General features: G+C 41.6%; 2 protein-coding genes across 4 annotated transcripts; one reads left to right on the forward strand and one right to left on the reverse strand.

The window, feature by feature from the left end:
* Positions 1-173: 173 nt before the first annotated feature.
* CLXN (calaxin) lies at positions 174-9,188 on the forward strand. 3 transcript variants are annotated; one of them, XM_057432729.1, is made up of 7 exons: positions 174-316; positions 618-773; positions 2,291-2,395; positions 3,891-4,042; positions 6,192-6,296; positions 7,785-7,856; positions 8,949-9,188. In XM_057432729.1, the coding sequence occupies exons 1-6, from the start codon at positions 217-219 to the stop codon at positions 7,827-7,829; spliced, it is 663 nt and encodes a 220-aa protein (XP_057288712.1). In that variant the 5' UTR covers positions 174-216; the 3' UTR covers positions 7,830-7,856; positions 8,949-9,188. The 3 variants fall into 3 exon arrangements, with proteins under 3 accessions (XP_057288712.1, XP_057288711.1, XP_057288713.1); XM_057432728.1 differs by lacking the exon at positions 8,949-9,188 and having other exon boundaries at positions 7,785-7,922; XM_057432730.1 differs by lacking the exons at positions 2,291-2,395; positions 8,949-9,188 and having other exon boundaries at positions 184-316; positions 7,785-7,922.
* On the reverse strand, positions 8,130-12,328 carry RBM48 (RNA binding motif protein 48). Its single transcript, XM_057432636.1, has 5 exons — positions 12,122-12,328; positions 11,270-11,460; positions 10,995-11,140; positions 9,497-10,032; positions 8,130-8,315 (listed from the first exon to the last, which is right to left on the reverse strand). The coding sequence occupies exons 1-5, from the start codon at positions 12,326-12,328 to the stop codon at positions 8,229-8,231; spliced, it is 1,167 nt and encodes a 388-aa protein (XP_057288619.1). The 3' UTR covers positions 8,130-8,228.
* Between the last annotated feature and the right edge of the window lie 43 nt (positions 12,329-12,371).

Genomic DNA, 12,371 nt, shown 5'->3' on the forward strand with positions numbered 1-12,371 from the left:
ATTTCTGTTGTATGTAGTCTGCTTTTAGCTCTTCTTTCCGAAAGCATTTTTTTCAAGTTTGAAATCAAGTTATTTCCTGGAGCTGCTGTTTTTAAACGTACGGTACCAGTTTCTCTTTGCTTCCCTGCATGCATGTTTACCTATGACCTGCCCGTGGCGCCCAGCAACAACGCAAGGCCGCTGTTGCCAGGCCCGGGCCCGCCTGCCCGCGTTACTATGGCGGCCGCAGCGGCGGCGGTGAGCGGCCGGTCCCTCACCATGAGCAGGAAGAGGCTGCAGCAGCTGGTGGACGCCCTGGGCCACTCCACCAAGCACTGTGAGTCCCCCCCCTGCGGGAGACAGGCCGCCGGCGCTGCCTGAGCGGCTTTCGCGGCTGGCGGCCACCTCCCCTTGCCCTGTGCTCGTTCTGTGGCCTTGTTGACCACCCACCGCGGGGGGGGGGGGGGGGAATTCCTGCTGAGCCCTTAGGAATAGGGGTACGGGGTGGAGCAGGGTGGGGGGCATCGGTTTTACGGTGAGTACCTGAGGTGTCCAGGCCCTGTGGCTCCACTGTGGCAGGCATGCATTTTTACCCACTTAAGTGTTAAAATATGTTGGCTTGTGTTTTGCCTGGGCAGTTAATAAAAGTGAAGTGGAATGTCTGATCAAGCTCTTCAACAAGCTGGTGGCCGAGTCCAGCAGCCGCTTTGCTGCAGCCGGCTTTGACCGTAACATGTTCAGAGACATTCTGCACAGCGCGTTTGGCATGACGGATGAGATGATGATGGACAGAGGTGAGACTGGTGGGTCTAAAAAGGGTGGAAGATTCTAGTTTTACATTGTTGACCTGATGAGCATGCCTACATGAGGTAGAGCCATCTTGTTCCTGCAAAGACAGCAAAGGAAGAGCTGTGTTCAGGAGCTGCTGAGCAAAGGATATCTTCTTTTTTCCTTATGAGGGATAGTTTTCCTTGCTTTCCCTGTAGCTCACACGCTTGCGCGAGGAAGGCCAACCAGAGAGGCAGTTGTACTGCGTTGTCCTGTGGCTGTTTTTCTCCCAGCCGGTGTAGGGTCGTGACAGAAGAGGGCAGCATGGCGTCACTTGCCTCCCGGTGCTTCCACGGGAGCCGCAGTCACTGCTGCCGGTGGACAGCGCTGTCTCCGCCCGGGGGGTCTTAGACAAGCATGCCTATAGAGCGGATGACTTCTGGAATAGAGGCGTTGTGAACGGCACAGAGGGGGCTAGGCAGACATAGAGGGAGATGAGAGTAATGAGCCAAATAACCCCCTGAAAATACAGCGATTTCACGGACTGATAACATGAGGGCCACATCAGCAGTTGCTGTGAAAATCTCATGGATGATATCTGATGTACAGGTATCTAGAGGAGGATATGAAGAGGCATTAGTCTGCCGTTCTTTTCAATTTCAGGCTGCCAGGAATCATCCCTTGGTTAAGCTTTCTCCTGTTGTCTAGCAGGAGGAGTATTTAAATACCATAAAATGAAAACTTGTTGCCATTTTATGCAACAAGGTAAGTGTGCCTTGGAAGATACCTTACATGGACACATTCTTTAAAATTATTTTAATACTTACATGCAAAGGGCCTAATTTCAGTTTGCAAAAGCAAACCTATTGTTTTCCAATTCCAAAATGCTTGGCTCTGGGTGTAGGGTGTTCTAGTAGCCAGCTTACTAATTAACATTCTAAAATATGAATTATTATAGATGTTAGTTGATGCTTTGAATTATATCTGGGATTTGAAGTACTGTATTACTGACTGTATTAATAGTAAAGCTGCAAGATTGAAAGGTTCTTATTTCAGGGAAGGGAGAATTAAAAAAGATTTTTGGTACATGAAAGACAGGAGAAGGTTATTTTACTTTGTATATTTAAAATATTTATGTACTGTTCCTAGGGTTACTTTCTCTAAGATTTTCTGTGACTAAACCTAGCAATTAAGATCTTCTCCTGTATTGCAAATATGTCTCAGTGCAAGGGGTATTGTGATTTATTTGGTTTACATCTACATGGAAGCATGCTTCCTGTTGTAGTTTAAGTCAGGAAAGAAACAGATCAAACAAGATGTCTTATCCCAGCAGGATTCTGGAATGGCACATCAGTAAACAAAGGGGTGAAATTTCCTTCGTTGTTACATCTTGGAAAGATCCAAGAAGGGTTATCATACCTTGGTCAAAGCAGAGAAACATCTTCAGAAAAAATACGGGGTTATATTTTCATTGAATTTAAGAAAATATTCCTTTGTGTTTCCCTATTGTATACATTTCAAATGTATCTAATACACTTCCCAGTGTTCCACACTTTTGATAGAGATAAGAACAGCTGCATCAGTGCGACGGAATGGGTGGAAGGCTTATCAGTATTTCTTCGGGGGACACTAGAAGAAAAGATCGAATGTAAGATTTATCTGTATGCTGGTATTTAGTAGTAATCATTGAATTTGTAATTATTACTTGTTGCTTCTATTAGAATTTAGTAGTTACTCTTATGAAGTATGGTGATTGAAGAGTTTTCTTCTGTATAGCTTAACACAGTGAAACAGAGTTCTGAAATGGCTTCTCTGATACAGAGGTTTTTCTGTGTAAACTGCCATTATCATAGCTGCCACCTGATTTTGTTGGTTACAAAAACTAGCATTTGAACTTGTTCTACAGCACACAGTTTTAACAGATGTTTGTATTCACACACAAAATTAGAAAGAAGCAGATGAAGCTAAAGGGTAAGTTTGGCTACATAGCACAGTGTCAAGCCAACCAAGACCTGTGCCAACATTCATTTACTGGCACAATGGGGACACAGCAGCGATTGCATTTATCCCAGCAGTTCTTCAGCTTGGAAAAATAGATGGAAAAACTGAGTCTGTTTGTAAGATGGTCATGATAACATTTACAGCAATGATGGAGAAAGATGGGGGAGATAAAATAGCATGAACTCCAGAGTTCTAAAAATAAAAAAAAATAAAATAAAAAAAGAAATAGAAATAGGACGGGGGGGGCGGGGGGGAGGAAGTAATAGAAAAAGGATAATGTCAGCATGTTGTTTCCATAGTTCCTGTGTTGTAGCAACAGCTATCCCTAATGTGTTAGATAAATCCATCTGGAAAGTGGTCTGGCATGTCACAGCACTAGGATGTGTGGCCAGGATAAAATTCAGTATGTCAGTACAACCACAAGCAGTAGAATATGCAGTCCTGCACCATAGCATATACTAATGTGTAGTGATACACAGTGTTGTTTGTCATAAGTGTACACCAGTACAGTTTTTCACTGCAGACATTGTCTTTGTCAGGCAAAAAACCCACAAACCTCTTGTGTTCCAAAACTGAAGAGGTTGGTTGGTTTGCTTAAATAAGTTTTGTGAGAGATAAAAGTGTATTATGTAAATTGTATTTACATAAAGTAAATAGTATTTACATAAAGGGTATTATGGTTGTGGATTTCTGATTCCATGAAGGTAGGAACAATTAGGCAGATAAGTGATAGATGTCTTTTCTGTGCTAGTACAGATGACTCTTCCTTTTCCTTTACTTTCCTAACCCAGTTTCTAAAATAACAAAGATGTGTTTTGTATGTGCAAATTCCTTCTGATACACAGCTGGTCCCTGTTGGAGACCAGAACCTTGTTTATATTCTAAATCAACAACTTCAGAGAAGTTAAAATCTGTAAGTTATTATGGTTTCTGTGAGCTTAAGATGATTTATTTGAGCAAAATTGATTTTCACTATGAAAGGCAAATAGGCAATGTATATGAAGTATTATATATGATAAATGTGGCTCAACAAATATTCTGTACAACATACAATTCACATTTTCTGTCTATAGGTAGCAGACAGCTTTAATGGTGTGTGATACAGTATGTATGAATTTAAAATTGGTTTATCTTTCAAAAAGACTGTTTTGAGGTATATGACTTGAATGGTGATGGATACATTTCACGAGAGGAAATGTTTCAAATGCTGAAAAACTGTCTTCTCAAACAACCATCCGAAGAAGATCCTGATGAAGGAATTAAGGACTTGGTAGACATAGCAATGAAGAAAATGGCAAGTATTTACTTATTGTGATACTTGAGTGTCTTTCAGACATTCATTAATTGAACCTTTGAGCATTCCTATCAGGTAACAAAATACTGGGCCTGATTTACAGTGGAATTCTGCACCTCAGAGTTAGTTATGTACTTGACAGAAACAAGTCTCCTAAGGAAAGCCAGATATCTAATCCAGATCTAATGAGTCCTAGTCCGGTATCCTCACATGAAACTTAATTTATTATGTGAATGTATTACAAACTTTGTATATAAGCTAGCATGCGTATGTGTGCATACACACATGTGTATGCCCAGTCAAAACAAGCCCAGTCAGAAGTGGAAAATTCAAATGCGTGAGCTGCGTTTATTCCAGTGATAGGCATCTGCAATAGCTTTATTATTAAGTAAATGTGTCTTAAAAATTGCTCCTGAAATGTCTTTTACCAATTTATATCTTCTATTAGAATAGTAATCTCAAGGTTATTAATGTAAAACATGTCTTACTATGATTAATTTAGGATACCCAGATCAGCCAGGAACTGTTTCAACATTTTTGTCAAATCAAGAAATATAACCTCCGTGCCTATGGTGGTGTTTAAAAGATCTCACTTAAAACCAGATCTTGATGCCCAACTCTTTTAATTCAACCCTGTCTTTTCTGTTTTTCAAACCCACTCCTTTTGCACACCCTCAGTGAAAGGTCCATCTTATCCAAGGTTCTTGACCATGCTGAGTCTAGTCTTATGCAGAAAGCAAGCTATGACTGCAATTTATTCAGTTTTGGAGCCGCCTACATGCACAGCTTTCCTGCAGGCTGTTTCCAGAATGAACACCCTCATGTCTTGGGCCAGTCGATAAGTGAGCTGTGCTAGTCCAAGCACTATGCTCTAGACATAATGAATCTTCATGTGTGTAAGAATAAGTTATGAACAAATCATGTACATAATCCCATTTCAGTTTTTCCACAACATAATAAAGCTCTGACATGTGTTTGAAGGATGTCCAGATCTGATTTGGCTGCTGGGCAGTTGTCCCAGTAGGATATTGCTGCCCATCTTAACTAAACAACTGTTAGGTATCCAAAAATGCATTTGTGGAGTCCATCACTCAAAGTAGTAAAAATTGCTCTGAGTAATTGCCTGTAGGTACCATGTGACTAAGCATATGTCCAATCGCATGATACTGTTTTCATTGCAATGGACATGCTCATGCCCTGCCCTCCCTTGTGTTGAGGGGTATAAAGGTAGAGGGTACCCAGCCACTTCTGTTTCTCTGAAGCATGCAGTGGCAGGTTTTCTTGTTCAGGGATCTCTGCCTACATAGCTCCTTGCCTCTGCTTTTCCGGCCATTAGAACCTGTGGTTGCTGCACAGTCACTAGCTGTGATGGTTCCATGGCTTGATCTTCAAAAATTTTGATTTGGCCCTTTGCCTTGAACATTAATCATATCCACCCATCAATCTTCACTTAACACCTTAATTTTATATGGTTTAAAGAAGTACTTATGCTCACTGTAGCATTTGTTGATGTTTTAAGATGTCATGTCAGTAGAAACAGGAGGTTTTCAAATTGTGGAACTGCTGAAAACACAAGGCTGCTTTTTACACCTCAAGGAATAGTCTGCTGTGCTGAGATTCTGCAGTACAAAAGAAGTGGACTGGCATCAGCGTACTCCACCATATGCTTCTGAGTGCTGTATGTGTAAGACAGGGCAGGAGTGTACTATAGAAACCACTAGGGTAAAGTATTTCCAGACTCTTGAATAGGATGTAGAATGTACTCATTATGTAAATAGATACACAGAATATATCCTAACATTTTCTCCTCTTTTAAGTCTCCTAATTGTAATTTATCTCAGTGCCAACTGTGACTGAGATTTGTCCATGCAATTATCAGCTCAGCCTTTTCCTGTGATAAAGTTAGGCCTTCTCTGGAATTCTGTTAGCAAAGCCATATGAGATGATAGTTGAGCTTGCTCCCCCTTCTATGCCTGAGGTAAAGGCAAATAATACAGATCATGTGTGAGCAGAGACTGATGGCCCAAAGAAAATAATATTTTCATACTATCAAACTAAAAATAGAATCCATGTCAGTAAAACACCTGTTAAACAAAAATTGTTCCTACAAGTAATTGCCCCTTGCTGAAAAGTTCCCTTCCTTTTGTAGGACTATGATCATGATGGCAAGCTTTCTTTTAAGGACTTTGAAAAAGCAGTCAGAGATGAAAATCTTCTCTTAGAAGCCTTTGGACCATGTTTGCCAGACATAAAGGTACATCAACAAAAACAAAAGGGCAATACTCTACTTTTGGTAAGGAGGTGAACATAGTATGGTATCAACTGTCATTACCTGGGGGCTGCTGAAAGTGATAAATGCTTTGGTTGTGAGATACGGAGCGAGGTATGTCAAATTGACCTACCTTTCACAGCACTGATGTTTCCTTACACAAACATTGGTACAAAAGAGCATAAGAACACAGTTACTCAATCTTTGTCTGTCCCAGGGCAGCAATATAAAGAATGATCCTCAGTAAACATCCTCTCAGACTAAGAAAATGAGATCATTCTCTTGAACTTCTTATGCCAAAGATCTCAAGGAATACAACTCCTTTTATTTTTCTTCCATCATCTCACTTAATACCTTGAGAGTTTTCTTCATCTCTGAGTGTGGCATGGCTGGTTTTTAATGACATCTAACTCAGCTTTTTTTTATTAACAATCCATCTAATTTGGGGTTGTTGGTTTTGGGGGGGGGGGGGGGAGCTTGGGGGGAAAGATGCTCACTTCCATCAGTGTTAAGCTCAACTGTGGAGAGCATTTCTGCTCTAGAACAAAGAACTTTTTCCCATATCCAATAATAGTTATTCTATTTGAACTTATGTCATTTTTAAATACTAAAAGTTGTGCCTTCATAGAGATGTAAAAGCACAACTCCGAAATACGTGCAGTGGTTCCTAGAAACAGAGAAGCTGTGTAATCCTGGTGAGAATGCAGCAAGTTTTCATTCACTGGAAACCTCTATATCCTGCCAGCTCACCTGCCTGGCAGGCTAGAAGACAGGAAGTCACCTTGTAGCCAGAATTGCAGGGGGCATTGTATCATGTCAGCTGCAAAGCAGCCGTTTCCAAAATACCAGACTTCTTCCGGCAGACTTGCCAGAGTTTGGGAAAAAACAGGGAAGTACTTGGTTTTGTACACTAGTGAAAAGGCTTTTGAAAAGTTTCTGGACAGAATTACATTAGCTAATCAGCACAGAAAAATTACTAGTTTTCTGTAACCTTAACCTAGCAGTAGGTTCCATCCCCCCAGCACCAGTTCTGCTGCCCAGAGGTGGCACCTGAGCACTCCCACTCCAGGATTGTTACAACACAATGCTGTGGATATTTGTCCTATCACCAAGAGGAATGTTGCTCCTTTACATTAAGTCATAGCCACTTTCTGGCATTCCTGCTTGCAGCCAGTTTAACTCATTCTGCAGCTAGACCTTGCCCTCCATGCCAGATCATTCCTTGGTCATGTGTTACCACAGCTGAACAATTTCAAAGTTATAGCTATGGGGAAATTCAGATTTTATGTTCTCAGTGTCTCTCAGTGATGACATCATTGATGCTACAGAATTTACCTTTTCTAAGGCAAAAAGCAAGAGGTATTCTAACTGTAAGGACTTGCACTGCTTACACAATTCAGTTCAGCATCCTTTCTGACTGTATTTAAATCCTTCAGTTAGTTGAAAATCAATTTTGGTTTTGTTTTTTAACAGAGTCGTATGGCATTTGAGCAGAAAACCTTCCGGGAAAGCTCGTAAACTGTTAACTCCCAGTGGAATACTGCTGTAAGACCTTTTTTTCTTCACCATTCTGCATGGTATAGTAAAAACAGGAACAACTTGAAACTCTTACTAAGCTTCAGTATTCCTTTACTGTAAAAGCTAATGAATAAACAGAATTTACTTCTATTACTCTACCTAAACACAGCTCTTCAATGGGTTATGAAATGTGTTACAGTATGAGGTACACAGGGAAAGACTGTAGTGCAATTGACAGTACATTATGATTTGTTCATTCCAAGAAACAACCTGATACAATTTTTAACAGAGAACTGGAAATACAATATAAAGTAATTTTATTATTGACATAAAAGTAGTATTTTAAACTAAATCCTTTGAGGAAAAAGAAGGACTGTAGGAAAATGCTGCCAGCAGTATCTATATTCTTCTTCTCTGCTTTACAAGTGGTTTGGCTGAGCTACACTCTGGCTTTTCCACAGATGTTCTTGACACAGAATCTGCTACCTAAATTGGGAAGAAAAAAGAAATCTTAGTAAGCTGTAACCACTCTTTCATGCTAGTTTTAGAGTAAGGCCATCTCTCCAAAACTTGAGTATTGGGGGGGAATTTTCCTGCCAGAAAAGGGGAAAAAATAGCACCAGAGGCAGCATTGAATACAAGAGGTGAAAATCAGGAAATGGAAGTGCTCACAGGACCATTTTTGTATATTAACCACACAAACAAATTTCAGCTAGTCAGTGTTAAGAGTGTTTTGTGTGTTATCTCCTCTCTCCCTACCAGAGGTGTTTTCAAAGGTTTAGTATGCTTTTGAAACTCAGGTACATGTTTTGACACAAACTTTAGAAGTGTATTTAATATAAGGGGTGTTTATTTATCAATTTGACTAGAGATAAGCTCTTTTAAATCAGTCTATTAGAGTCAAGAAAACTTTTTCATATCTTAATTTAAATGGAAAGTTATAGCAGGAGTGCTTGACCTGCTAATGGATTAATATCTTCAATAAAAGGTTATATAGCTTAAGACAAAGCTTCTCACAGTAGAACTTGTGGTTCTGTACATCTTTTAATTCCATAAGTAGTGTTGGAGCAAAATTACATTGCACTCTGACTTTATTATTTTTCATTCCCTTTCAATCAGAAACCAGGTACAAGTATCACACTGGATTCTGCAGGACTACCTGCAAAGTTATTCCTCCTCCCCATGTGAAAAGAAAAAGGTGTAGTTTACTAAAAATCATGCAGGACCATGCACTGACATTTGTATTTTCTGAAGTGTTGTGTCAGAGGTATGGAGTAGAATTGCCTGCAATATTCTGCATTATGGAAGAGCTAAACAGTAAGAACGCTAGCTTTAAGTGACAAATAAATTGATAATACTGAGTAAGTGTTGATTTCACTTTTCTTACAGTCTCTCTTTTTATGGATAACAAGCACATGATACTTGTGTTTGAAAACTTCTTCTCAGTGAGGGTGACGGAACACTGGAACAGGCTGCCCAGGGAGGTTGTGGAGTCTCCTTCCCTGGAGACATTCAAAACCTGCCTGGGCACATTCCTGTGTAACATTATCTAGGTGTTCCTGCTCCGGCAGGGGGATTGGACTAGATGATCTTTCGAGGTCCCTTCCAATCTCTAGCATACTGTGATACTGTGAAAATGAAAACATCAGAACTTGCAGAATCCATACCTCTTTCAACTTAGTTCGAATTAATGTCGCTGAGGTATTCAGTGAATCATCATCCAGATCTACTTTAGGTATTTCTGGTAGCTGTGGACCAATGACGACTTCAGCATTGTCCATACTTGCTCCAATGAGGGAAAACTTGGTACCTTCTTCTCTCTTCCTCTTACGTTCTTGCAGGCGAGTTGTCCGAGGCATAAACCGATTGATTCCATTATCAACCGGAACTGTCCTTTGCTGCATTAAGGAGTTTGGTGGAGTATGTTCTACTGGATGTGCATTTAGTGTTAGGGATGTGTTCTGACCAAAGTGCCCAGAAGTTTCAGCAGAATTGTTATCATACTGAGGAAATGTCAACAGGCTCTGACTGTGATTCCCACAGGGATACCCCATGCTGTGGGATACCCCAGGAGAACTTGCAAAGCAGGATGGATCCCAGCTACTGGCTGCATGTGATCCTGACGTACTCCATGGACGGTCATGCCGGGAGTTCTTTGGGACTGTCTTCTTAGGCCCCTCTACTTGTTTTAACACAAAGCAATCTTTGAAACAACAAAGGAAAAAAGCAGCTTCACTATTTTGTGTCATTATTAGTTCTAACACATAAAACCCATTTAAAACAATTACAGACACAATACCAGTAATAATCCATTCTCAGCCACCTTTCTGTGATTCTTTTTTCTCCAAGTGGCATCTTCCAAGCTGGAGTATCCTGCCCTAGTCCCTCTGCTGGTTTGCAAGGGAACGCCTGAGCAGAATTATTTCCGCAGTTTTGAGAACACAAGGAAAGTACTTCTAATGTTGCAAATCAGTGATTTTTACCTCAGTTATGAGTTCAAGGACAGGCTGCCTTGCAACATTGAAAAAAAAAATATAGGTGTTTTGATGTTAAAAATCAGTGATTTTACTCCCTTTCAACATCCTCATGCAACTAATAGTAGCAAAGTACACAAGCACAAAGAAGGAGAAGCCTGTGCTCAGCAATTTGCTGATTTCTGAGCTGGCCCAGGCTTCAGTGCTGCATGGGAACTCTGCAGTGCAGCAGCCCCAGTAAACCCAGTCCATTCCTGGCATTCCTCCAGTGCCAGTATGCAGGCTGGAGAAATTTTTTGTGAAGGTTCTGGAATAGTCCCCTTCCTTACAAACCTCTCCCTTTAAGCATGCCTGAATGAGCTGGAACAAAAGTGAAAAAGATGATCCCAAATTTCCTGCCAGTGCTTGACATTTCTGATAATATTTTGAAAAGAAAAGTTCAATTATTAAAGCTCAAGCATTTCTTTTAGTCTAAACCAAAAATGAGAAGTTGCTTTGAAAAAGATTCATCCCTCTATATACTGAAAAATGTCTCCATTCTGCTGCAAACATACTGAAAATGCATCTGTAAAACAGTGTTAACTAGTTAGCTAGTTAAAAAGTTCTTTCTTTAATGGGCACTTCAACCAAAACCTCACTCACCCACCCCTGAAGTGAGATGTTAATATTCCACAGAAATTTAATTACAAACCTCTTTGATTTTTTGCTTTTGCGATGTACTTTCTTCTATCCTGCAACTTCTCCCTAGTTTCTTGGACCGTTTCAAACTCTGGAGCGTAGCACACATGCAGCAAATTACCAAAGAAGCTTCGTTCATCCATTTTTTTCTTGGCCACCCTGGAGGGAATTAAACAGAATTGGCAAAACTGAGGATTTTACTTCAACTCTCCAGAATCTTACTGGATTGTAAATAAAGTATAAAAAAAGATTAAAAAAGCAAGAGGCAAATACTGCCCTCTCCAGTACCTTGCACATTGCAGTTTTTGGAATTTTATCAGATAAACTTCAGTAAATTGCTCTGCTGGATATTCATCTAGAGCATGATACTCTTCAATGGCACCGTATAATGCAAATTGTTCAACTAATTCCTTCATAACCCCTAATGCAGGAACTCCTTGTATTAGTAAATAACGAGATTCCAAGTTGATTGTATAAACCTGAGTGGGGAAAAGAAAAACAAAAAACCGAGTATTACAAAATGTTCACATTATCGCTCCACTGCCGAAGTAAGCAATTTTCTCTGTTTTCTGTTGTTCCTCAGATGCTCTCAGGATGCTGAAACCCCCCTGTACTCTGTTTTGACTTCACTCTTGAACGAGCTCTCTTTCTCAGGCCAGTCCTAGAAGGTGCCGTTCAGTGCACTGTACGTTAACTACACACACAAAAAGCAAGTCCGCCACTCTCGCCGCAGGGCCACCTGGAGCCGCTGGGCACCAGAGCTTCAGCACAAAAGTAGCCGAAGCCAGCGGCCCTGTGCACATAGCTGCCTGCTGGCCATCACGTCTCCTTGCGCTGCTCTTCCTCTCTGGGTCTGAATTTCGCACGGAACCAGCCTACTCGCGCCACATGCATTTCTACACGATTAATTTACAAAACGTAACGCGGAGTTAGTAGGTTTACCAGACCCAACTCCAACTCTTCCTTCGGGCGTCTGCTGGATACCTGAGCCCTCACACCGACGCGCCCCGCAGCAAAGGGAGAATAGCTATAGCCACCCGAACAGGGACAAGCACTGAGGAGACCGGCGGCGCCACAGCTGGCTCAGCCCGGCTGAGCGGCCCCTGAACCCCGAGGGGCCGCAGCCACCCCCGGCCCTACCTTCACGGCGCGCGGCCTCCGCCCCTCCCGGTACTTGGCGCGCGACTCGCAGACCCCCAGCTGCGCGTGGTGCTTGCAGGCATCGCCCAGCCCGCTGCCGCTACTGCCGCTGCTGCCGTCGACAGCCATGTTCCCATCGCCCACCGCGCCCCGCTCAGGCAGCTCCAGCTGCTCGCCGAGAGACCAGTCAACACACAGAACTCTCATTGGCTCCCGCTGAGGTGATCAGCCAGACAGAAAGAGCCGAAGC

This window comes from Pezoporus wallicus, unplaced genomic scaffold (assembly GCF_028554395.1).
Source record: "Pezoporus wallicus isolate ANWC-B61680 ecotype Strahan unplaced genomic scaffold, APGP_CSIRO_Pwel_v1 scaffold_2584, whole genome shotgun sequence".
NCBI classification, from domain to species: Eukaryota; Metazoa; Chordata; class Aves; order Psittaciformes; family Psittacidae; genus Pezoporus; species Pezoporus wallicus.